General features: G+C 36.5%; 1 protein-coding gene across 2 annotated transcripts in view; it reads right to left on the reverse strand.

The window, feature by feature from the left end:
• Nucleotides 1-26,473, reverse strand: part of PTH2R (parathyroid hormone 2 receptor) — a gene marked incomplete at both ends in the record, with an annotated part of 88,831 nt that overhangs the window by 11,944 nt on the left and 50,414 nt on the right. For both annotated transcript variants that reach the window (XM_080797864.1, XM_080797863.1), the window contains 3 exons: nucleotides 3,872-3,938; nucleotides 17,852-17,912; nucleotides 26,270-26,423. In XM_080797864.1, the coding sequence (XP_080653990.1) occupies nucleotides 3,872-3,938; nucleotides 17,852-17,912; nucleotides 26,270-26,423 (282 nt within the window). The remainder of the gene's footprint in view (nucleotides 1-3,871; nucleotides 3,939-17,851; nucleotides 17,913-26,269; nucleotides 26,424-26,473) is intronic.

The raw sequence follows: 26,473 nt of genomic DNA on the forward strand, positions 1-26,473 counted from the left end.
CCCCACCACAGCACTTGTCACATTTAAATGTTCACCTCACCCACTCTGCTTAACCTTCATGAGAATTGGTGTCTTTCTTTTTTTCAGTCAGATTTTACTCCCAGATATAAAATGCCAATTAATAGAATTACTGCTATTCTAACATCCAAAGCCAGAATTCAGTGAGGGATCCAACTCCTATTTTAAAGTTTTGGTGGAGTGCCTAGGAAGCTCAGTTGGGTAAGTGTCCAGCTCTTGGTTTTGGTTCAGGTCATGATCTCAGGGTCGTGAGAAAGAGCCCTGTATTGGGCTCCATGCTCAGCAGGGAATCTGCTTGAGATTCTCTCTGTTGCTCTCCCTCTGCCCTTCCCTCCTACACTCATGCTTGTTTGTGCGCTCTCATTCTCTCTCTCTCTCAAATAAATAAATCTTCAAAAAATTAAAATTAAATAAATAAAAATATTGGCAAATAATTTTTGATAGCATATATGGAGCATATTTATTTATATAAAACCATGCTACATATAATGCAAGTGTGAAAAACAAATATTTTATCCAGATTGATATATAAAATACTATAAACATTACCTTAAAAATGGAAAAAAATCTTTTTCCCATAAATTCAAGAAAAAATCTTGATATGTTTTGAAGCGCAAGTGAAAAGAACATGGTCAAAAAATGTAGTTAGAGTCTTATTTTTTCACACTAGCTATGTGACCTTTATCTGCGTAGGCTTTAGTTTCCTTCTCTAGAAAGGAAAAGTTCGCATGAAATGGACTCGGAGGTTCTGTAATCATACCAAACTTTGCTTTGGGCTCTTATTTCACCTCTTTCCCCTTACCAGTTCTCCAGGGCATCTACTTCGTATGCCAGCTTTATTTTTCCAACAAGTATTTATTGAGTGATCACTATGTGTCAGGAAGCTTGCTAGGTACTAGAAATACAGAAGTTTAGGAAAATATGGTCCTTACAGCTTAGTGCACAAGATGGACTTTCAACTGTCAGAAGTTTTATACATTGTGATGATCTAGAGAAAAACCTCGTCTTGCTCTTTGGGTTATAAGAGGTGACCTAATTTAGACTGGAGGCATCAAGAAGGCCACAATGAACGGTTTCTTTTAAAGGGAGGGATAGAAGGAAGCACATTCCAGGCTTCTAAGAATGCAGCACAGAGTATGGAAGAGCCCTGAGGAGACAGAGGTGGACAGGTTCAAGGAACTGAAAGGAAAAAATGTGGATGAGGCATGACACGTAAAGGGTGCAGGCACGAGTGACAGGGTCTTCCCTAGACTACTGGGGATGTTGGATTTTACTGTAAGTGCAGGGAGCTTATTGGGTAGGGACACTGACCCTGAAGTTAGAATCCCACTCTACCATTCACTAACTGTGTGATCTTGGGAAGTTTCTCCACTTAAAAGATCAGATAAATCTATGTAAATAAAGCACTAAGAACAGTGGCCATTGCATGGCACTATACAGTGTTTGTTGTTATTATTTGCATCATCCTTTCTAGCTTCAGGACACTGAACAGCTGAGAGGAAGGGACACCTCACTCAAAACACTAGGATGGAGTTCAGGGCACATCTCTTCCCTTACAGACTGGTTCTACAATAAAATGAGGGAATCTTAAAGGGAACTGTGATAATTGAATTATAATACTAAAACAAAAAGGTAATTCAGTGAACAGAAAGGTGCTCTTGAATCTTTGATTTTTTAAAAAGATTTTAGTTATTTATTTTAGAAAGAGAGGAAGCATGCATGAGGGGAGAGAGAAAGGGAAAGTATCTCAAGCAGGGCTCAGTCTCACAATCCTGAGATAGTGACTATGATTTTTGAGATTAAATGGATATTGTGATATTGGAAAAATACTAAAGAATTCTTGCTTTGGAGGTGTCATCATTTAATCAAGAAGATGAAAATGGCTTTCATCTAAGTTTTCTTTAAAATGCATATGCATTGACTATGCATTGGGGAATCTTCTAGAACCTCTATAATCACCTAATTTTACTGTCTTTTCTTTGCAATGTAGAAATCTCAGCAAATAAACTTCTCATGCATGTTGACAATGTGAGTAACTAGGATCTGCAAACAAAAAACAAAGCTTTGGTTAAAAATCAACTGTTTCAGTGGAGGACATCTCTTGATATACTTTTGTCCACTGTTCTTTGCTTCAATTCTTAATTTGGCAAGGATTTCTTAGAGTTTTAATATGTCTTTTTTTTTTTTTTTTGGTCAAATGAAAACTCAAACTTAATGTTCTTAAATTTGCCCACATTTTCATATAATATTTAATTATTTCATTTCACTATTCCAGTACAAGGCACTGAGGACACAAAAAGTAGTAAGACCTAAGTTATCCCATTAAAAAGAGGATGGTAAGCGATGGACAAACACACACAGTGGAGGAGGAACTAGGAAGAAAGAAGATGAAAGGCTAGGAAGCACAGATGAGGACAGATTATCAGTGGATGAAAGGGAAATAAGAGTAGTAAAGGCCAGACACTACTTTATAAAGTTAACTTGCATCTTTAAGTTCACTAATGTTCCCTAGGAATGCAGTTCATCACTAGACGATTTGATGGGATAGTTCATCACTAGACTAAGATAGCAGTATTTCATTAAAATTAAAATGATAACAGTTTATAAATTTAAGTCATTCATTCATTTATCCACAGTCTGTTCCCAGCTTCTCCTAGGACATTGAAATGGGATCTAATTTGCTAAAGGGCTGTTTTAGCAAGGATACAAACTGGCTTCTCTAAAAGTCTTCTATATTTTCTTTCTCCCTATAAACATTTACTCAATGGCCTTTTGAAATGATGAGTCCTTTTCAAGCTTCTCTCTTTCTATTTCTGCATTTTTCCTATGAGATAAATAAGCTTTTCTCTGATTCTGGATAGATCCTACAAAACTTCAGTCCCATTAATAACTGTCCCTCTGCCATCAAACATGGCAATATAATGATAAACCTGGTGATGCATTATGCTACAGAAAACAAAATGAGAAATGTGAGAAACTGGAGATCAAAAACCAAAAAAAAAAAAATTTAGTTAAAAATTAGGCTGCTGCATTACTTTCGAGTGAATTAACAGTTAATATGGGAACATAGTCCTCTTTTTAAGATGTTTATAATCTTGAATTAATACAAGTATAATTTCTTCATCAAACCATGGAGAAACTAATGAGATAAAATCTTCAAGGGAAATTAAGAATAAACATTTTGGGGACTTGTATTAGACACAAAGAAGTGTAAATTTGTTTTCTTTTACAACACACATGTAATAATATGTAGGTGAAATACAACAGACAGAAAAGTTCCATGCAATATGCATTGTTTACTCCAGTCTTTTTCCCATGACCTATCAGACAGGGTTTTGTGGGCTATGTTTCCATACAGAATCATCTTAACTCCTTGGGGACGGCATGCCAAGGAAGAGCTTTAGTCAATGCTTTATAATGAATTCTACTATCATTTTTCTCTCTCTCAGTAATTCCTCCATTTTCTGACTATTTGCCTCCTTCTCCTGACCTACTACCAAGTGATCAGAATGTTAAAGTGGAGTTCTAATATAATGTATGCAAAGGGGGAAAAGTTTTAGGACCTTCCAACTGCTTGAACATGTAAATATTCACAGATATTTTGAAGCCCCAGAATTGAACCCATGTGCTAGCTGATTAAAGGGAGGGTACGTGCTTTATGCATGGATCTCAGTGTCACCCGTGAATATTAGTATGATCCCCAGCCCAGACTCTCCCAACAGCTATTGCTGTAATGCAAGTCTCCTAAACCTTTGTAGAACAAAGCAAGAGGCACACTTTCTCTTGGTTTTAGCAGCAGTTTAATTATGCATCCTTTTTCTTTCTTTCCACAACATAAGCTTTTAACACTTACCCCAATAGCTGCTAAGATTGGGGCTTGGTAAATCCACTTGATGTTTCCAGCACTAAGTTCCCAGCATCTGAGACATGAAAAAGAACTTTCATGAATAAATTGGCAAAGCAAATAGGCAGTGAGAATTAAGTAGCATTTAAGTTTTACTGAACATTCCAGTCCCAAGCTTTTAATTAAAAAATAAGTAGACAAAAAGAAATCTCATAAAACACCCAAACCAGTAATGTATAATAAGACCTAGTTTCTATATTATTAGCTATAGAAGATTATAAATATTATTTTCAAAGCCACAAAAAATTATTGTTTTTTAAATATGATGCACAGGAGCACCTGAAAGATGGCAGGGGAGTAGAGGACCCTATTTTAACTGGTCCCCTGAATTGACCTGGATATCTATCAGACCATTCTGAACACCCACTAAATCAGTCTGTAAGAAGATATGTCTTCTTAAATCACATATCTTCTTACATCAATATCTCAGGGAGTTGGTCTCAAGGTATGAAGCAGGGAGCCGTGATTCAGTGGGCAGCTATTGGAAGATAAATGGAAGGAGGAGGGAGCCTCTGGAATCCTTTACCTCTGGAGCACAAAAGCCTCCCTTGCTGGGGACCAGGCACAGACTCGCAGACTGGTAGTAGCAGGGAAAGGACTTTAGGGCAGCCCCCCCAGACTGAAACCTGGAGGTGCTGGGGGGGGGGGCATGGGAAGGGGCACGTGGGAACTGGAGGCAACTGGCAGTTTTAGAAGCACAAAGGGCAGAGATGTGCCTAGACCTAGAAGCAAGGGCTGGGAGTGCTGCTGTGGGGCGCACAACCCAGGATGCAAGTTTTGGCAGCAAAGACAGAAGTGGGGAAGGTGTGGCCTGGAGAGCTCACCAAACAGACAGATTTCTCTGTTGAGACAGAGGTTTGGATACAGTCACTTCCGCTCTGACTCTTGGGGGGGATGCAGGAAGCCACTAGAGAAAGCTGCCAGAGAACAAAATACCCCCAAAACCAGTTTTCACTAAGCCCATTCCCCCCCAAAGGGGGCAGGCAACTCTGCCCAAATAGAGTTGCCTGAGTAACAGCATGGCAGTCCCCTTCCCCCAAAAGACAGGCTCGAAGAACAAGAGGCTGACAACCTTAAGGTCCCTATAAAACAGGTGCATCCTGCTTGGGTTGTGGTCAATAATTTGGATTCTGTATATTCCCTCAATTACCCCTCAACAGAATGACTAAGAGGAGGAACTCCCAACATAGGAAAAACTCAGAGACTGTGATCTCTGCCACAGAACTAGTGTATATGGATTTAAGCAAGATGTCAGAAATAGACTTCAGGGTAACAGTTATGCAGATAATAGCTAGGATGGAGAAAACAATTAATGACAACATAGATTCTCTAAGGGCAGAAATGAGAGGTGATCTGGCAGGACTTAAAAATGCTATCAATGAGACCCAATCTAATCTAGACACTCTAACAGCTAGGGCAAGCTAGGCAGAAGAATGAATTAGTGATCTAGAAGACAAACTGATAGAAAAGAAGGAACAGGAGGAGGCCTGGAACAAATAGCTTAAAATCCATGAAAACAGAATTAGAGAAATAAATGATGCTATGAACTATTCCAATGTCAGAATTATTAGGATCCCTGAGGGGCTGGTGAGAGAGGACTAGAAATTATATTTGAGCAAACTGTAGCCAAGAACATCCTTAATCTGGGGGAATGAAACAAGAATTCAAGTCCTAGAAGTGAGAGGACTCCTCTCAAGATCAAGGAGAACAGACCAATGCCCCAGTATGTAACAGTAAAATGTGCAAATCTTAGAACCAAGGAAACCACCTCAAGGCAGTTAGAGGGAAGATATTCATTACATACAGAGGGAGAAACATGAGAATAACGTCAGACCTGTCCACAGAGACCTGGCAAGCTAGAAAGTGCTGGCAAGACATAGTCAGGGTAGTAAATGAGAAGGACATGCAGCCAAGAATTCTTTATCCAGCAAGGCTGTCATTAAGAATGGATGTAGAGATAATGAGCTTCCAGGACTGACAGAAACTGAAAGAGTATGTGACCATTAAGCTGGCCCTGCAAGAAATATTAAGGGGGGTTCTATAAGAGGAGAAATACCCCAAGAGTGATATAGAACTGAAATATACAGAGACAATCCATAGAAACAAGGACTTCACAGGCAACATGATGACAATAAAATCGTATCTGTCAATAATCACTCTCAACATGAACAGCCTAAGTGCTCCCATAAAATGGCACAGGATTGCAGATTGGATAAAAAGACAGGACCCATCCATATGCTGTCTACAAGAGACTCATTTTGAACCTAAAGATACATCCAAACTGAAAGCGAAGGGATGGAGAGCCATCTCTCATGCCAATGGACGTCAAAAGAAAGCTGGGGTAGCAATTCTCATATCAGACAAATTAGAATTTAAACCAAAGACTGTAGTTAGAGATACAGAAGGACACTATATCATTAAAGAGTCTATCCAACAAGAAGATCTAACAATAATAAATATCTATGCCCCCAACATGGAAGCAGCCAAGTACATAAGCCAACTGTTAACCAAAATAAAGAGACATATTGATAATAATACGTTAATAGTAGGAGACCTGAACACTCCACTTTCAGCAATAGACAGATGATCTAAGCAGAAAATCAACAAAGAAACAAGAGCTTTGAAGGACATGCTGGACCAGATGGACCTCACAGATATATACAGAACATTCCACCCTAAAACAACAGAATAAGCACTCTTCTCAAGCATACATGTAACTTTCTCTAGGACAGACCACATACTAGATCACAAATCAGGTCTCAACTGATACCAAAAGATTGAGACTATTCCCTGCATATTCTCAGACCATAATGCCTTGAAACTGGAACTCAATCTCAAGAAAAAGTTTGGAAGAAATTCAAACACTTGGAAGCTACAGACCATCCTGCTCAAGAATGTTTGGGTCAACCAGGAAGTCAAAGAAGAACTTAAACAATTCCTGGAAACCAATGAGAATGAAAACACATCGGTCCAAGACCTATAGGATACGGCAAAGGCGGTCTTAAGGGGGAAATACACAGCCATCCAAGCCTCAATCAAAAAAATAGAAAAATCCTGAATACACAAACTATCAACAACAAATTAAGCCTAACCCATGCATAAGAAAGAAAATAATTAAGATTAGAGCAGAGATCAATGAATTAGAAATCAGAAATACAGTACAACAGATCAACAAAACTAGAAGCTGATTCTTTGGAAGAATTAATAAGATTGATAAACCGCTGGCCAGATTTATCCAAAAGAAAAGAGAAAGGACCCAAATTAGTAAAATTATGAATGAAAGGGGAGAGATCATGACTAATACCAAGGGAATAGAAACAATCATTAAAAATTATTATCAATAGCTACTCGGAAATAAATTAAGCAACCTGGAGGAAATGAATGCATTCCTGGAAACTTATAAACTACCAAGACTGAAATAGGAAGAAATTGACAACCTGAATAGACCAATAACCAGCAATGAGATTGAAGCAATGATCAAAACCTCCCAAAATACAAGATTCCACAACCTGGTGGAGTCCCTGGGGAATTCTACCAAGCAATCAAAGAATAAATAATTCCTATTATCCTTAAGTTGTTTCAAAAAATAGAAACAGGAGGAAAACTTCCAGACTTGCTCCATGAGGTCAACATTACCTTGATCGCCAAACCAGGCAAAAACCCCCTCAAAAAGGAGAATTTCAGACCAATATCCCTGATGAATATGGATGCCAAAATTCTCAACAAGATCCTAGCTAATAGGAACCAATAGTACATTAAAAGGATTATCCACCACGACCAGGTAGGATTTATCCCTGGGATGCAAGGGTGGTTCATCATTCACAAATCAGTCAATGTGATGGAACATATTAATAACAGAAGAGAGAAGAACCACATGGTTCTCTCAGCTGATGCAGAAAAAGCATTTGACAAAATACAACATCCATTCCTGATTAAAACTCTTCAAAGTATAGGGATAGAGGGAACATTCCTCAACTTCATAAAATCTATCTGAAAAACCCACAGCAAATATCATTCTCAATGGGGAGAAACAGACAACCTTTCCATTGAGATCAGGAACACAACAGGGATGCCCACTCTCACCACTATTGTTCAACATAGTACTAGAAGTCCTAGCAACAGCAATCAGAAAACAAAAAGAAAGAAGAGGCATTCAAATTGACAAAGAAGAAGTCAAACTCTCTCTCTTCACAGATGACATGACACTTACTGTGGAAAACCCAAAAGACTCCACCCCAAAAGTACTAAAACTCATACAACAATTCAGTAATGTGGTAGGATACAAAATCAATGCGCAGAAATCAGATGCTTTTCCATACACTAACAATATAACTGTAGAAAGAGAAATTAAAGAATCAATTCCATTTACAATAGCACCAAAAACCACAAGATACCTTGGAATAAACCTAACAAAAAAGGTAAAGGATCTATACTCTAGGAACTACAGAACACTCATGAAAGAAATCAAAGAAGACACAAAAAGACAGAAAAACACTCCAGGCTCATGGATTGGAAGAATAAATAATGTTAAAATGTCTATCCCGCCCAGAGCAATCTACATTTTCAACGCCATCCCAATCAAAATACCAATAGCATTTTTCAAAGTGCTGGAACACACAATCCTAAAATTTGTATGGAACTAGAAAAGACCCCAAATGGCCAAGAAAAAGAAAAATAAAGTTGGGGCATCACATTGTCTGACTTCAAGCTATATTACAAAGCTATGATCACCAAGACAGCATGGTACTGGCACAAAAACAGACACATAGACCAATGGAACAGAATGGAGAGCCCAGATATGGACCCTCAACTCTATGGTCAAATAATCTCCAAAAAAGCAGGAAAAAATATACAATAGAAAAAATACAGTCTCTTCAGTAAATGGTGCTGGGAAAATTAGACAGCCATATACAGAAGAATGAAACTGAACCATTCTCTTACACCATACACAAAGATAAACTCAAAATGGATGAAAGACCTCAATGTGAGTCAGGAATCCATCAAAATCCTAGAGGAGAACATAGGCAGTAACCTCTTCGACATCAGCCACAGCAACTTCTTTCAAAACATGTCTCCAAAGGCAAGGGAAACAAAAGCAAAAATGAACTTTTGGAACTTCATCAAGACAAAAGTCTTCTACACAGCAAAGGAAACAGTCAACAAAACAAAGAGGCAACCCACAGAACAGAAGATATTTGCAAATGACACTACAGACAAAGGACTGGTATCCAAGGTCTGTAAAGAATTCTCATACTCAACACCCAAAAAACTAATAATCAAGTCAAAAAATGGGCAGAAAACATGTACAGATAGTATTCAAAAGAAGACACATGAAAAAAGTTTCATCATCACTAGCCATCAGGTAAATTCATATCAAAACCACATTGAGATACCACCTTATACCAGTTAGAATAGCAAAAATTGACAAATCAAAAAATGACAAATATTGGAGAGGTTGTGGAGAAAGGGGAACCCTCTTATACGGTTGGTGGGAATGAAAGTTGGTACATCCACTTTGGAAAACAGTGAGGAGTTTCCTTAAAAAATTAAAAATAGAGCTACCCTATGACCCAGCAATTGCACTACTGGATATTTACCCTAAAGACACAGATGTAGTGAAAAGAAGACCCATATGCACCACAATGTTCATAGCAATGTTCACAATAGCCAAACTGTGGAAAGATCCGAGATCCCCTTCAACAGACAAATGGATAAAGAAGATGTGGTTCATCATACAATGGAATATTACTCAGCCATCAGAAAGGATGAATATCCAACTTTTACATCAACATAGATGGGACTGGAGGAGATTATTCTAAGTGAAATAAGTCCCAGAGAAAGTCAATCATCATATGGTTTCACTTATTTGTGGAACATAAGGAACAGCATGGAGGACGTTAGGAGAAGGAAGGGAAAAATGAAGGCAGGGAAATCGGAGGGGGGAGGTGAACCATGAGAGACTCTAAGAAACAAACTGAAGTGAGGAGAGTGGGGGGATGGGTTAGCCTGGTGATGGGTATTAAGGAAGGCACATATTGCATGGAGCACTATGTATTATATGCAAAAAATTAATCATGGAACACTACATCAAAAATGAATGATGTACTATATGGTGACTAACATAACATAATAAAAAGATAAATAAATAAATAAATAAATAAATAAATAAATAAATAAATAAATAAATGTGGTGCACATGGAGGCACCTGAGTGCCTCAGTTGGTTGAAAGTCCAACTCTTGATTTGGGCTCAAGTCATGATCTCAGGGTTGTGGGATAGATTCCCATGTCAGGCTCCATACCCAGTAAGGAGTCTTCTTCCCTGCTTCCTCTCCCTCTGCCTCTCCCTCCCCCATTCTCTCTCTCTCTGAAATAATCTTAAATAAATAAGTAAGTAAATAAATGTGGTGCACCTAATACTTCATTTTTCTTATCACGGGGAAGATAAAGTCCTCTTACTTCCAGAAGCTCCACCAATTTTATGCTATACTTCCACATGCTGTAGAAAACTGACAACAATGCAAATCATTCTTACCATCGAAATGCAATAGAAAGCTGACAGTAATGCAAATGATTCTTGTTGGTAGAAATGCAACAGAAAACTAGATGCAAACGATTTTTGTGCATAGAAATAAGAACTAGTTGTGTTCAATGAAATGTGATTGATCATTGCCTTATGAATTGCCTTATGAATTGTTGCATGTATTTATAAACTTATTTCAGGGTTCATTTTGCTAAACATAGTCATGTGATTTCTTTATTTCTTCTCTGAACAAGATATAACATCTTACTGCTTCCCTCAATAATTAGTGAGTTAAAAAAAGTCTTTGACAAGTGCTCATTTTATATCTGCATAAAATCCATGATTTTATCTTTAACTTTAAAAGTTCATTTTTAGCATTACTTAATAATGCTATTATTATGTAATTTACCTATTTTTTATGTTTATCTTCTGCTTCACTCCCACCCCAGCTAGAATTTAGTTTCCACATGAACAAGGATCATTGTTCTTATTTTCTGATATATTTTAAGTGTTTAGAATAATACAAAGCATATAGGTAATCAAAAATATTTGTTAGATTGAACTGAATTCAAAGTAAGTTTGACTCAGTCTCACTCAACCTGGTTTATGATGTAGTTTTTACACTGAAATAAATGCAACATTATTGAGAAAAATTAGTTCCACTTGAAACTGTAATGTAGCTTTAAACAGTTGTACTTTGAAGATACATAAATAAAATCCTCCATTTCTTTCTCCTTAGACAAACCTAGCATTGATTGTGGGGACAATAAATGAAAAATTCTTTTAAGATTTTATTTATTTATTTGACAGACAGATCACAAGTAGGCAGAGAGGCAGGCAGAGAGAGAAGGGAGGAAGCAGGCTCCCTGATGAGCAGAGAGCCCAATGCGGGGCTCGATCCCAGGACCCTGGGATCATGACCTGAGCCGAAGGCAGTGGCTTTAACCCACTGAGCCACCCAGGCACCCCAATAAATGAAATTTTATAAAGAAATTTTAGGGATATAATGGTAATTTTTTAATTCTAGTTGATAAACTTATCAAGAAGTTATTTTTAAATTAATGAATAAATTCTGGAAAATAGAAAGCAATTTCAATTATTCCTTGAAGGTGAAACACTTTCAGTACATAGATAATGACTACATGTTTTTACATTTTAATATTTTCATATTCTCATTTCAAAAATCAAACTGTAGGGGCGCCTGGGTGGCTCAGTGGGTTAAAGCCTCTGCCTTCAGCTCAGGTCATGGTCCTAGGGTCCTGGGATTGAGCCCCACGTCGGGCTCTCTGCTCAGCAGGGAGCCTGCTTCCCCTTCTCTCTCTGCCTGCCTCTCTTCCTACTTGTGATCTCTCTCTGCCAAATAAATAAATAAAATCTTTAAAAAAAAATTAAAAAAAAAATCAAACTGTATAAAAAGACAGCCATGGAGACATCTCAGTCCTTCCCATGTTCCTATCTCCCTTGGCCTCTGCGTCTCTCCGTGTAGGTAACATCTTTTATTATTTTATTTTACATGCTTCTAGTGTTTTCTTATGCATATACAGATATAAATATTATCATCTTATTTTCCCCTACCCTACAAAAAATGCATGTATACTCCATTCAGCAACTGATTCTTTCTTTTTAATAGTATATTTTTTATTTCTTTCCATATCAGTACCAAGACAGCTCAGTAGGACAGCATTCCATTGGAAGGATGTACCACAGTTGAACCAACTAGACCTCAAAACCAAAGTGTAATTCCGGTCCCACCACATTGAAATCTGCAAAGTTGGTGGACTTGAAGTTTGCATAACATGGAAATATCAAAGACAGGGAAATTTTGCATTGGCATGTTATTAAACATTTCCTAGCATTCTTTGCACACATCTATGCTTCACATTATTCTACCAGACGAGAAGGATAAAAGAGCGTTCCTGAGTTGTCCAGAACGTCTATCACATTACCCTAAAAATATTCTCTACTATATAGAAAGTGGCATATATTACTGTATTAATATAAATTGAATACCGATTCACTAGCTACAAGACTCCTGGATTCTGTAAATTTTCTTTTTGCTTTGGCATTTGGTAATATCTTCACAATCTTCTTTCTTTCCCTCAATAACATTTCATCATTGTGTCTCCTAACACATTGCAACCCAATTGCACAATTCCAGCTCAGCAAAATACTTATATTTGGAAATGGGTCAAAACCAGTTACCTCTAAAAACAGAAGAAACTTGACTTTGATAGTTTTCAATGTCAAAGCTTCAAATTTGCCCTTTGATATGAAAGGCAACTGAGATTTCAGAATTTTTTTTTAAAGGAAAACACTATCAATCCTTGTTTTTCATTAATTCTTTCCTGTTCCAGCTCACATTGTGTTTGTTAACATGGCTCAGAAATTACCCTCTATTCAGACTTTATAAATGAAATTTTAACACTCTAGAAAATGCAGAAATGAATGTCAGTAAAAATGCAGTTCTGAAAGGTAAGGATGAGGCACAGAGGTCTGCCTAGAAAGTAGAAACTCTCTACAGCCAGGATTAGGAATAGGAAATGAATGTTCTTCAGGAGGAATCCAGTGAAATGAACACTGTATTGTGTCCATAACTCACATTCTGAGAAGAGGAAGTGCAGAAGCTCTGACACCCATGCAGACTTCCTAGAAATGATAGAGGTTATCTTTTCGTGGTCCTTTGCATTACAGGACCCACCTTTCCTGCTATCATTCCATTTCCTTTGCATGAGCAGGGAAAAGGTAATGAGGTATCATATAAGGTGTTTCACTTTTGCAAGTAAAAGGAGAAACAAAAATACTCACTTTTTAAGCTCATTTGTCCAATCGAAACTATTCATTTTTCTTACCCTACCTAAGCCAAGTAACTTTTGATAGAATTTCAGAATTGTAAGACTTCCTTTAGTCTTCAATATCACCTAGAGTGTCTTCAAAACTGGATCTGATTTGCTTACCTCTAAATGGCCAGGATGCAGAGAAAATCAGAGTTCTAGCTTTGAAAGTCCAGATCAGAAAAATAAGAATCTCAAATGTAAGAGACAGTACAGAGACCCCACCTGTCCTTTGGAGATGCTCCAAGCTCATGCCTTGTGACAGAGGACTATATGTAGGTCAGATTACTCTCAAGGAAGCCCTCAAAAACTCTCTATCTAGAGAAAAGCTGAATTCCAAGAAAAATCAAATTAGGCAATTTTGAAATCATGCTATGTATGAGATAATACAGTTTTATTTTATATGCAAAATAAATATAAAATGACCCCTTAACCCAATTATCCTGCTCGGATCAGGGCACTATAGAATTCAAGATTTTATTCTGAGTTGGTATGAGTAAATGTTTTGCACAGAGGAGTCAACATGATCTAACATCTTTATTTTTTTTTACATTAACTCAACTGTTTTAGAGAAATATTCAATGTCAGTTGCATTTTTTAAATATTATGTAGCTAAAGGAGATTCTTTGCCTCAAAAATAAACTTTTTTCCTTGAAAAAAAATTTTTTCCTTGAAAATACATGACTATTAATGGTTTATGATTTAGTTCATAATTTTCAAGAAATAATACAAGATAACTAAGAAAACTAATTATCTAATTCAATATAAAATGCGTTTGTGAATATACTTGCTTGCATTCTGTGCTCAAGGCTTGGAATGTCTGTCAAAGAGATGAATGAGTCAAAATTGCTACAGGCTGTGAAGATGCAACCTTATATCTCTGGGTCTCATTTTACTCATCTGGCAAATGAGGAATTAAACCAAAAGATGCCTTAGGATTTACCTTCTCTAAAACTTCAAATGTAAGTTTTATGGTTCCACATCTTAGGTAAAAGTATTTAGCATTATCTAGTACCTCTTTACTGACTCAACCCATCCCCCAAGAAATCAAATAGCAGACACTCTAAGTCTTCTCTGACATTTCCAGTATCATTGTACATGTATAGCAATGATGATATTGTTGATAATATTAACCCTCAACTACTAACCTAATGTTTGTATATAAGTTGGAGTTTACAAAGTCTTTTCATACATGGGCTTTCATCTGATTTTCAAATCTACCCCCAGCAGACTCAATCTTACTCACAACCACGAATATTCCCATTTTACAAATGGGAAGGCTGAGACTGAGAGAAACTGCCACAATTAACGAATGGATGAGAAAACACATTTCCTAGTAACTCACAACTTGCAGGAGTCAAACTTTATCTTTGCTCAATAGTCACTTAGCAAATGGAGGAAAGTGGCAAAATAGATCCATAAGAACTAATCAGCAAGCTTTGGACAGTTCTCTATTGTAAAACAGAGAATTTCATTCCTGCCCATTTGTAATTCATAATTTTTTAATCTGACAGTTATAGATGAACATCAAGAGAAATAAGATAGTATGTAAGAAAGAGATTAATTATAGAATCTACATACAAAATGCTAAGGAATTTGATGAAGATTTTACATGGGGAAATACCACCTTTGAAACACACTGAAGTGGTAGAGTACTTGTAGCTATGGCTTTCCTTTCTGAACACCATGAAAGGTGGATATAATTTTATCATGTGAATGAGACAAACATGTGCTAGTAAACAATGCTGTATGCTTACATGCAGTACAAATGCACAAGCTTAAACTCATACCTAAGTAAAAACCGTGAACTACTGAAAAGTCTAAGACAGGTGATGGACTATTTCTTATCAAGAGAGTAGGAAGAACTACAAGTGGTAGAAGGACAACAAGTAGATAAAATGAAGGTAAGAAAAACTGTCCAGTGTACAATGGGCATTGTCCACCACGCACTCCTCATTATCAGGGGTGTTTAAGCAACTGAAGGGTGAACAGCTGTTAGTGATACTGTAAAAGGAATCCCTCTTCAACACTCCTCCTCCACAGAAAATAAATACCAGTGATCTTAATAGAAACCTCTAGTCTGCCCATAGTATTTACTGAGTGCCTCTGGAGCCTAACTGTCTAGAAAATTCCTTCTCTACTATTTGTGGCTGTGCAATGCCAGGTACACTTTTTCTGGCCTCAGTCTCACAGGGTTGATAGGAAGTGCAAATAATTTATTATTTGCAGAACTCTTAAAAAGTGTCTGGAATGTGGGTATCATTCAAAAATGTTAGCTTCATCTTTATTATTACTTTTCTCCAATTTTCCCTCAGTATCCTGGCAATGATCTTTATACAATGCAAATTTGTTGTCATGATCACTGGAAAAAAAAACAAAAACAAAAACGCCAAACATCCTAGTATGACCTATAAAGGTCTGGAAGATCTGGCCCCCATCTCTTCTCCAGCTTCATTTATAAGCTCTAATTTTAGCAGAATCAAGGCTCCATGCACTTGATAGGATAAATATTATCAGTTAAGATTAATGAAAGGATAAGTCCTGCTTTCTAATGGAATAACAATAAACAAAACATTATTTTTGATCAGACATTATGTATACATATAAATTAATGAAATAATTAAAGGAATAATGCTTGTTAATAAGTAAGTTATTAACAATTTTAATTTTTTATTAATAATAAGTAATAAATAAATAAATAAATAAATAAAATACTTATTAATAATAAGTACGTTATTACTTATTATTATTATAACTTATTATTAACTTATAAATAAGTTAATAAGTAAGTAAGTATTACTTACTATTCCAAACCCTATAGTGTTTTATGTACAATATCTTATTCAATCTTACAACACTCTTGTGAAGTGAATATTCGTTTTTTCTGTATTTGATCTATGAAAAAACCAAGGCTCAGAGAGGTCAGGTAGGGCATCTGTTGTCAGAGAACCAAGAAGTAGCAGAACAGGCCAGTGAGTTACTTGCACCTGAACCCTTTCTCATCATGTTCCCATTGAATGCCTACTAGCTGCCAGGCTCTGTGCTGTGTTTTGTCTATATTAATGTAATTTATGCCTTATTACCTTTGCTTTAAATTAAGAAATGGGCATACAAAAAGATCATGTGTGTTTCCCGTGGTCTCAAAACTAATAGCTGAACCAAGATTTGAACTCAGGTCTACCTTAGTCTAAAAAAGCATCTTTTACTATCATCCAGCATCACTGCCCTATACTTTAAAATGCTGCTTTAGGGGCGCCCAGGTGGCTCAGTTGGATAAGTGTCTGCCTTGGGCTCAAATTGTGATGCCAGGGTCCTGGGATTAAGTGTTGTGTTGGGCTCCCTGCTCAGCGGGAGCCCTTTCCTCCTCGCTTGTGCTCTCTCTCACTGTCTCCGTTTCTCTTTCTCCCAAGTAAATAAATAAAATCTTTAAAAATAAAATAAAATAAAATGCTTCTTTAAATGAACCCCAGTCTACTTGAAAATCCTATTGAATCACAGTCCAATTCTAATGTGCATTTGTTTTATTTTTTTGAAAACATTTAATTATGCTATAGAAGACCAAAAAAACGGGATGGATGAAACCCAGAGTTTGCATCAAATTCAACTAAATAGGTAATAAGTGGACCCCATGCATATTAAACATAAGTATAACTAACACTAAGTATTCATGCTACACGTGGGGCACCTGGGTGGCCCAGTCAGTTAAGCCTCTGATTCTTAGTTTCAGCTCAGGTCACAACCTCAGGGCAGTGAGATCAAGCCCTGCATTGGGCTCCATGCTAAGTGCGGAGTCAGCTTGAGATTCTCTCTCCCTCTCTCTCTGCCTCTCCCCCCAATTGCATCTCTATCTTTCTAAAATAAATAAATACAATCTTAATAAATAAATAAACACTCACGATACACCAAATATATGAGGCACAAAATATTCCCTGATACACAGGAAGTGCTCAATATTCTTAACATCTTAATTCAGCCAGATTGATGAAACCCATCCCACATATCCTTTGCCCAAGAAACACAAATAAAACCCAAAGCTGTTTAGCAGGCTAACTGGCAAGCTACAGCTAAAACCAGGCATACTTGCCTCCCAAAATATGAAAAAGCAAATGTTTGTCATTGGCCCAAGTCACCTTTTGCCTGTGGGTCTCCTTGTTGCAATCTCATCTCTGAGCTTCATACCCACACGATCAAGTGGGGAAGGCTGATGTGACACAGATATGAAAATTGCCCATCCTGGGACTCAGGTGGTGTGGTCCTTCCACATGCTTACATCATATCCTGTGATAACTTAACCATCTCCTTCCCCTTGCTTCTCACAATATATTTTTAAATGATATTATAAACCAAAGAGGTCAAGCATCCTAATCTGGTCTGTGAGTCATTCTGTCCCATGACCTCTGGGATTGGGTAGCTTGCTGGTAATGTATCAAAGGCTACATTCACATCAAGGTATTTCCTACATGACATCCCGGAGAGGACATGTGATCAACAACAGCAGCAAGTGTCAATTCCAGGCAGGAAAACTGAGTCTTGAGAAAATCTGAGGTGCTCTCTTTACCTCTCCTTTTTCACTCACCTTGCATCAGCCAGAGTTGCTCGTGCCACAGCCCAGGCCACAGCAAATGCTGCTGGGAACCCTGCAATCAAAAAAGGATTCAGAGACCATATTTAAGATTAAGGGAATTTTTTAATCTCATACTCAGCACACATAATAATGTACTATTAAAAGTTGAAATAGAGGGGAGCCTGGGTGGCTCAATGGGTTAAGCCTCTGCCTTCAGCTCAGGTCATGTTCTCAGGGTCCTGGGTTCGAGCCCCACATCAGGCTTTCTGCTCAGCAGGGAGCCTGCTGCCCCCTCTCTTTCTGCCTGCCTCTCTGCCTACTTGTGATCTCTCTCTCTCTCTGTCAAATAAGTAAATAAAATCTTTAAAGTTAATAAATTAATTAATTAAAAATTTTAAAAGTTGAGAGAGAAAAACAGATATGAAAAATGTTGATATATCAACAAGAAATTCCACTTATTTTCATCTTGTCCACTCAAAAAAATGAGCCAGATACATTGCTGTCATTTGTTCCTGAAAGTCTAAAGATTGAAGGTTGGCCCAGTTTTCCCTTGAGGGATATATCCCTCAAGCTATACCGGGAGGGGATAGAAGTTACTGGGGCCAGAAGCAGGCAGCAGTTGGAGCACTGGACTTGACTCTTGCCACCCTGACAGCTACAGGCTTTCAAGGAGGAGTGAAGCAACATGACAGACTTCATGAGAAGCAGCAGGGAGGCTGTCATTTTAAAAAATTAGAACTTAGCCATTCTAAAACTGCAAGCCATAGAGAAGCTATATTGAGAAGTTACAAAATTGAGAAGTTTTGATCAGTTTAGCCTCTTCTTTTTGAGGGGTTCATATTGGCTGAAGACAAACATTTGCATGCATTTAGACCAAGAGGTGGCTGCTATATGAGTCTGGTGATTTGAGTGTGAGATATGTATCCCTCATAAATGTTAAACACCTTGTGAGCTTATAACATCAGATCTATTACACTGACTTTCCACGAGCCTGAAAAGGCCACCTATGGTAAAAGCTGACTGTTAGTTCATGTTATAGTTGATAAGACTCTGACAGCACACACAAAAAAATCACAAATCATAGCTTCTGTGGAACACAACAAAATAGGACCAAAGGATTTAATGGACAACTTCTCATTCTGTGGAATTTATGAAAGTGGTTAAAAGAAAAGAGAGAGCATCACAGAAACATTGCAAAAGTTAAGAAGCACCTTAAAAGGGAGAGAAAAATTTTAATCTAACTTAGAACATTTTTTATTAAACATGATATTAAATTCTTTCCTTTTAAAAACACATTTTCAATTTTTCAAATAATCTTTTTTTAGCAAAAAAGTGAAAAAGAATAGATTCAGATGTAGGAAAATGCTATTAAAAGTGAAAATAAGATGATACCCTGCAATGGAAAATTTTTTGGCCTCCTCAGTGATTATCTAATCGAATTTAACCTCAGCCTGCCTGTGTGGCTATTTTATGATTCCATGTGCAAATTTTATCTGTTTGCTAGAACATCTGAATTTCAAACATTTAAAAAATGCTCAAATTCTATGAGAATTGGAAATTGTTTTTGTCAAAATAGATCTACCTAGGGATGCCGGGGTATGCTCAGTTAGTTAAGCATCTGCCTTCAGCTCAGGTCATGGTCCCAGAGTCCTAGAATTGAGTCTTACATCGGGGTCCCTTGCTCAGTGGGGAGCCTGTTTCTCCCCTGGCTGCTGCTCCCCCTTCTTGTGCTCATTCTCTCTCTCTCTCTTTCTCTCTATGGCAAGTAAATAAATAAAATATTTTAAAAAATAGATCTACCCAATTCTAGTTATTCCTTAAGTTCAGTTCACATATTTTATCTATCTTTCAATCCATCTCTGTATCTACCCACCTACCTATCCATCCATCTGTCCATCTATCCCATAACCATTTATTAAGTGCCTATGTATGTGTGGAGGATAGCTCTACTTTCAGAAGATAAAACAATAAACCAGCAATATCCCTATTTTTCTGAAGCATATGCTGGAAGGAGATGCAAAACTAATGACATAACTTTGGTTATCAATCAGCACTATGAAGAAAAAACAAGAATGATGTTGTATAATGCAGTAGAGTTCCTTCTGATACAGTGGTTCAAAAAGTCCTGATGCATCTCCCTTTACTCTTCTGCTGCTTCGACTACCTTTAGTCTTGATCAGAATTTTCACATTTTCTCATTTATAGGTCTTTATCTTTTGCTTCCTTTGCAATCTCCCAATCAAGCAATTTCCTGCGTGGTGTTCTATACACATTGATCAACGGTCCTTGAGTTGGAATTCTGTTTTAGATGATAATTATAACAAATACCTTAGATACCATGTCTTAATGAAATTACTTTTCTCATCATCTTGGAAGACTTCCACTCACAAAACTAGCACAGAGACAACCATGGATGAAAAAGAATTGAAACCACTCTGGGATTTAAAGATTTTTTTTTTTAAGATTTTATTTATTCATTTGACAGAGAGAGACACAGTAAGAGAGGAAACACAAGCAGCGGGAGTAGAAGAGGGAGAAGCAGGCTTCCCACAGAGCAGGGAGCCCTATGTGGGGCTCAATCCCAGGACCCCGGGATCATGACCTGAACCAAAGGCAGACATTTATTGACTGAGCTACCCAGGTACCCCTCAAGGATTTTTGATCACCAATAGTAGTATCATATTATTACATAATTGAGAACACATAAATATAAGGGGAAATTTTTGAAATTTAGATATTATTTTAAATTTAAATATTAATTTGAGTAAATTTAATGTAAATTTGAATGTTACTCAATAAATGCATTTACCTTGAGAACTGAGTTATCTTCATAAAATGTCAGTATAAATAAGTGACTCTGAGAGGGATGCAATCTTTAGACTAAAAATAAACAGATGTGGGTTCTTGTGTGGTTCCATTACTACTCTTCTTTAAAATGAAATCCTGGACTAACTAATAGTAGTTAAAATGTGTTAGCAATTAAACCCTTCCTTCAAATAAAAACTTAGCAGCAGCCAACTGCATAAAACAGAAATGCTCTGAAGTCAAAGAGGGTGAATAGGATCTTCTCATCTTGGTCTATGTAGTTTCGTCTTGTTTTGGATATTTCAGAAGCTTCATAGAACCATATCTTAGCCTTACCCTCTTCCTGTGGTCCTACTGTAGTATTGTAAAATCACAAGCTGATCATAAAGTGTAAAGTTAGATCTAAAAAGTAGAGACCCATCATGACATAGGATGCCTAGCTTTGCTAAACACATATAGTATCTTACCAACCAGAAACCTTGTTCCCCTAGGAATCCATCTGTATTGACTGCTCACACACGAAGCTCTAGGTTATGCTTCCAGTTCCCTCACTACTCATCATAGAATGCTGGAAGTCAATACCCATCACCTATGTTTCATCCTTTAGGGAACCCAGAAGTAACTCTATATGATTTTGGCAGAATTGTTCTCAACTCTCTAAGCCAATACTGAAGGAATACATCTCTCTTTCAGGAAAATTGCAAAGCCTTTGAAAGTCTTTCATTGCTACAAAGAAGAGGGTCTATTTATGAAACTTTAGAAGAGCTACCCCTTCCTGAGATGGAATTACTACAGGAAACAAAAGAAATACTTTAAATATATATCTAATTTATAATCCAAAAAATGCCCTAGAAGAATAGAGTAAGGCATTGTAGGAAAGGACCAATCTAAAACAGAAGAGCAACGATAAAAAAGAAAATGATTACTGAATTAAATATGGCCAGTGGGCAGAAACTGTAAAAGATCAAATTGATGGAGATAAAGTGAAATCTTGAAACCAGATGAACTCACTGAGATAAATCTACATAACTGCTACAAATATAAATCTAAATGTGACTATAATTTTTTTTCTTTTAAAGAGGTAATAATTTATATAATCTTAAATGGTTAGGAATAAAACCCCAAAACACATCTAAAAAGTTTGGGGGAAAATGATAAGCTGAGAGATTCAAATTCTGTATTTTTCATAAAAGTAGGGCTAAAGTATCAATCTTTTATTGACTCTAATTGCTAAATGTAAGTTTAACTTTAAGATAGCCTTCAGTAGAACTAGTAATGGCATTAAAAATCATAAGGGAAGAGAGAAATAGCTTTCCTAGGTTTTTAAATTTTACTTGAAGCCAATGGAAGATTTTTAATTGTGTAAAGGTATTATATGGACTATCCTAAATAATTTTTTGGAGAACAGATCTTATAAATCAAATATTTTGAATATAATATGTATGACCAGAATAGGCAAACACAAAACAAAATAACCTCCTGGGTCAGACTGCATGCTTATTGTATGTAGAGACTTCAACACATATCTCTGTGTTTCAATTACATTTACTGCCAACTGTATAATCAAAAAATATTTGCTGAATTGAGATCACCTGATACAGAGATAATGAAACTGGACATGTAGCATCTCCTGATTATTTTCAGAGACTACAGCATATGAAAATATTCTATAGGAAAGCTTGGCAACAGAGACATGACTACACAGTATAATCAGGGTAGGTGATCTTAAATAATAATATGTACATTCTGGTATCTTATCTGAGAGCTGAAAATTAAGAATGGTTGCTAATATAGAGGCAAATTACCACAGTAAGGATAAAGATACCTTTCAAATATAAAATTAAATATATAGAAAAAATAATGCATACTTGGAAGAAAATGGAACCAATAATAAAGTGCCTTATTTATGAGAAAATTGAGGTAAGAAGAGGGAAAATTAAGAACATGATTGATTGAAAGAAAAACAGAGTCATCATTGGAATTTGTCTTTATTCCTCTATACATTTGTTTTGTGATGAAGATGTGTAAAAACTGTTATTTTAAACATTTGCCTTCAATTTACTAATGATCAGATATGGCATCTTCTCCCCTTTAGATTGTAATTTCCTTCCCATCCAATTTATTCTTAAGAATCAGCAAAATCAATGTAAATATTATAACTCCACATCACTACAATGGGCATAATAAAGCTCTGACTATTTATTTAGCTGAAGAGAGTTTAACATTATCATGATTGGGTCCAATGAGTAACAAAGGAATCCAAGCAAGGTCTCTTCTCTAGTGAAGCCAATAAATCACATCATTGTAAGAAAGTATGAAATTGGATTCACTATAAATTACTCTAGCAAAGAATCATGCAAAGCAGCTATAATTCTTAATGGAATCTAGAAAAATGATCAGAAATCTTTTGATTTCTAAATCAGATGATATTCTAAAATTAGAATGTCAGTGCTAAGGGGAAAATAGTCTATTAATCAAATAGACTTAGGTATTGAATTCATTAAATAGTAGCTGCGTTTAAATAATGGAGATTTTTTTTAAGATTTTATTTATTTATTTGAGAGAAAGAGAGAGCACACGTGCGTGCACACTTGTGAGTATGGGAAGGGGCAGAATCAGAGAACCTCAAGCAGACTCCAAAATGAGCATGGAGCCTGTATGGGGCTCAAGGAAAGACTCACCGGGGGCTCAACCTCAGGACCCTGAGATCATGACCTAAGCAGAAACCAAGAGTTGGACTCTTAACAGACTGAGCTACGCAGGCACCCCAGCAGTGGGAAGATATTCTTTAAAGAATATTACTATAGTTATATGCACCCTAGACTAGGACATTTTTTTTAATGGAGTTGCAAACAGAGAGTCAGAAGGTAGATCAAATGTGGAACCGTAATTCTCTAAAGATTGGTTATTAGTGTTTTAGATTGTGCTTAATTGTGTGTGATACAGCGCATATAAAATGTTTTTCAAAGCAAGCTTCCATGGGAGGCCTACTTGCTTTCATGTTTGTTCCTAAACCATTTGATGAAAAGACCACTTCAAGTAATGATGCTTATCTACCGCAGTCATCATTCCAATGCCAAAGTTCTTGTGAGCAAATCAATAAATTTGTATAGGAAAGGAAGAAATTCATATTCATATTGAACCCACTGGACTTTTTTAAAATTCTGTTTTTTCATAGAAAGGTCTGAAAAATAACTTCGCAGGTTAAGTGAGACAAACTCCTGACTTTAAAGAGGAACAGACTGAGTAATAGAGGATGTGAAGAACAAAGGCAAAAGGAAATGCGGATAAAATTAAACTTCTTTATAACCTGGAGCTCATTGACAAATACTTGAGGCAGGCAGAATCTGACATTCCTCCAGGAACTCCCAACTGTTTTAATGTTAATGCCTTGCTAGAGGGAAAAAAAAACAACCTTTGCTTGGCAATAGCCAGCACCTCCCCCACACATCTTCTAAGTCTTATTTAGGGTATGAAAATCCTTTTGGAAACTTCCTTTGTCTTTACTTCCCCCACCTCCAAAGTGTAGAATCAATTGCACTTCACAATCCCAAAACAGTTCTTTCTGCCCAGTGGTCCTGTCCCAGAGTTTTCATAAAAGCATCCTTTTGCACAGAATAATGTCTCAAGAATTCTTTCTTGACCATTCACTCGGGAACCTCACTTCAAATCCCAAGAATAGAGACCAAGTAAGAGTTCTGGGGGAGTTGGCTATCAAAGCAGTAAGTACATAGAGGAAAAAAAAAAGGAATTTATTATGTATGACCAGTGGTGTAGAAATCTAAAATATAAAATGTAACTCGGACAAATGTCTACATTCGTTGTTGAATTTTCTATCAACATCTTTACCAACTTCTAGTAATTATATTGGTACACAGATATAATTTTGATTTAAAGGCAAACTACCAAAAACTATTCAGGAAATTTCCAAAGTACCTAAAAAGTAAAATATCCTTTTCATTTTTGGTTTTTTTAGCAACTGCTAGTCAAAGGGAAAGCTTTAAAAAAGACAAGCTGCCTTCAGAAATAAAGTTTTATTCACAATAATCATTTCATAATAAATGAAATGTCATAGTAAATAGACCCTTTGTTTTCTTAAAGTAAATAGACCTGCTAGTTATTCATTAACTAGCAGGAAATTCAATATTCCCTACTTCACATTTTCAAATGTTAAAAAAACAATATTAAAGCCGAACAAGCAAGGAAATCTTACTTTGGAGGAGAAAAAAAAAAGCCCTTCAAATTTAATCTTGAGCTGCTCAGTTAATTTTTTTTTAATATGTTGAGCACCTTATAACGTGAGTATTAAAATAACAATAGAGATCTGCAATTGTCGATCATGAGGCTTCTTAACTGTAACTACATATGAGTTTCAATTTCTCTTAAATTTGAACAAGCAACATCCTTTTCCCCATGTCCTGTTGAGTTAGTGCCTAGTCCAGTGTAGTGCTGAGAAGGCATTTTTGGAATGTGAGATAAATATCCTCTTTTTTTTAAAAGTACTTTTGCAGAAAGTAATTTGCATTATTTCCTTCCAAAAGACATGATAATTCTGCATAATTAGTTGGTAATTTGTATCTTTAAATGCAGTCAAGATGATCTTGTAAATTCCTTTATGGAGTTCTCATCATACAATCTAAAAATGCAAATCAACATTCATTACTATAGCTTAGAAATTTAAATATCAAAATATTTAAGATGAAATTATTGCCAAATCAGGACATTGACATAAGATATGAGCATAGCAGTTCTAAATGTGTATGGTTAACAATGTGTTATTTTATATTTCCACCAAAGAATTCTCTCAAGAATCTGACCTAAGAACACTAACCATGAGTTAAAGATGGAAAGTTTGTTACTACTGGGAGGATTTTAGACTTGATCTTAATAATCTTCCCCAATGAACAGTAAAAGAGAAAGAAGATATAAAGGTAAGATGGAGAGATTTCAGGAAAATGGCTGAAAGTATGTTAAGGATACATGATACAGGAAAATGCTGAGTATTCAGAACAAAGTCAAGAAAGAATTCTTGAGTTGTGTTTGGTACAAAAGGTCGTTTTATTAAAGCAAGGGGACAGGACCCGTGGGCAGAAAGAGTGGCACTTGGGTTGTGATGGGCATGTGACTATATACTTTCAAGTTGGGAGGGGGTTAATGCTAGCATAAGTCCCTAAGGAATTTTGGAAACAAGGTTTCCAGGACCCTGTGGGAGCTAGCTATTGTTAAGAAAAGGTCGTTTTTTACCGTATAAGTAAAAGCTCAGTTCTGAGACTCTTCAGATGTGTGTCAGTGGGCCATATGCTAGGAGGATGATTGCTAACATGTACCTGATGGGTAGAGATAAAGGAAGTTTCCAAAGGAATTTTTATGTGTTAAAGAAGACTTACAGGATCTTGGAGGTCAGCATAATGTTAAGCTAAGATTGCCTTTTGCCCTTAGCAAAGTGTCAACATTGAGGCACCTGAGATCCTAGAGGAATGTCTCTCTTCTTGTTTCCAGTGCTTGTCAATGGGCTATACGTAGTAAGGACATTTAATTTTTTCTTTTGTCTTTGTCTCTCACATCAGTAGGTTTAAGATAAATCCATAATACAGCTTAAAGAGAAAAGGGATATAAATACCTTACCCCAGCCTATCAAGATGAAGCCCCACAGGTATTTGGTGTCCGAAAAGAATGCCACAAAGATTAGACTATGCAGGTAGAGACCTTCCACCAAGATCCAATAGTAATTTGTAGCCAAGAAGTAAATGAACATAACAACAGCAATCTTGCACCCGATCTGTTACAAATAAACCAGAATTGCATCATATTAGAACTCAATTATACTAC

The sequence above is a fragment of the Martes martes genome (assembly GCF_963455335.1).
Source record: "Martes martes genome assembly, chromosome: 3".
Classification (NCBI taxonomy): Eukaryota; Metazoa; Chordata; class Mammalia; order Carnivora; family Mustelidae; genus Martes; species Martes martes.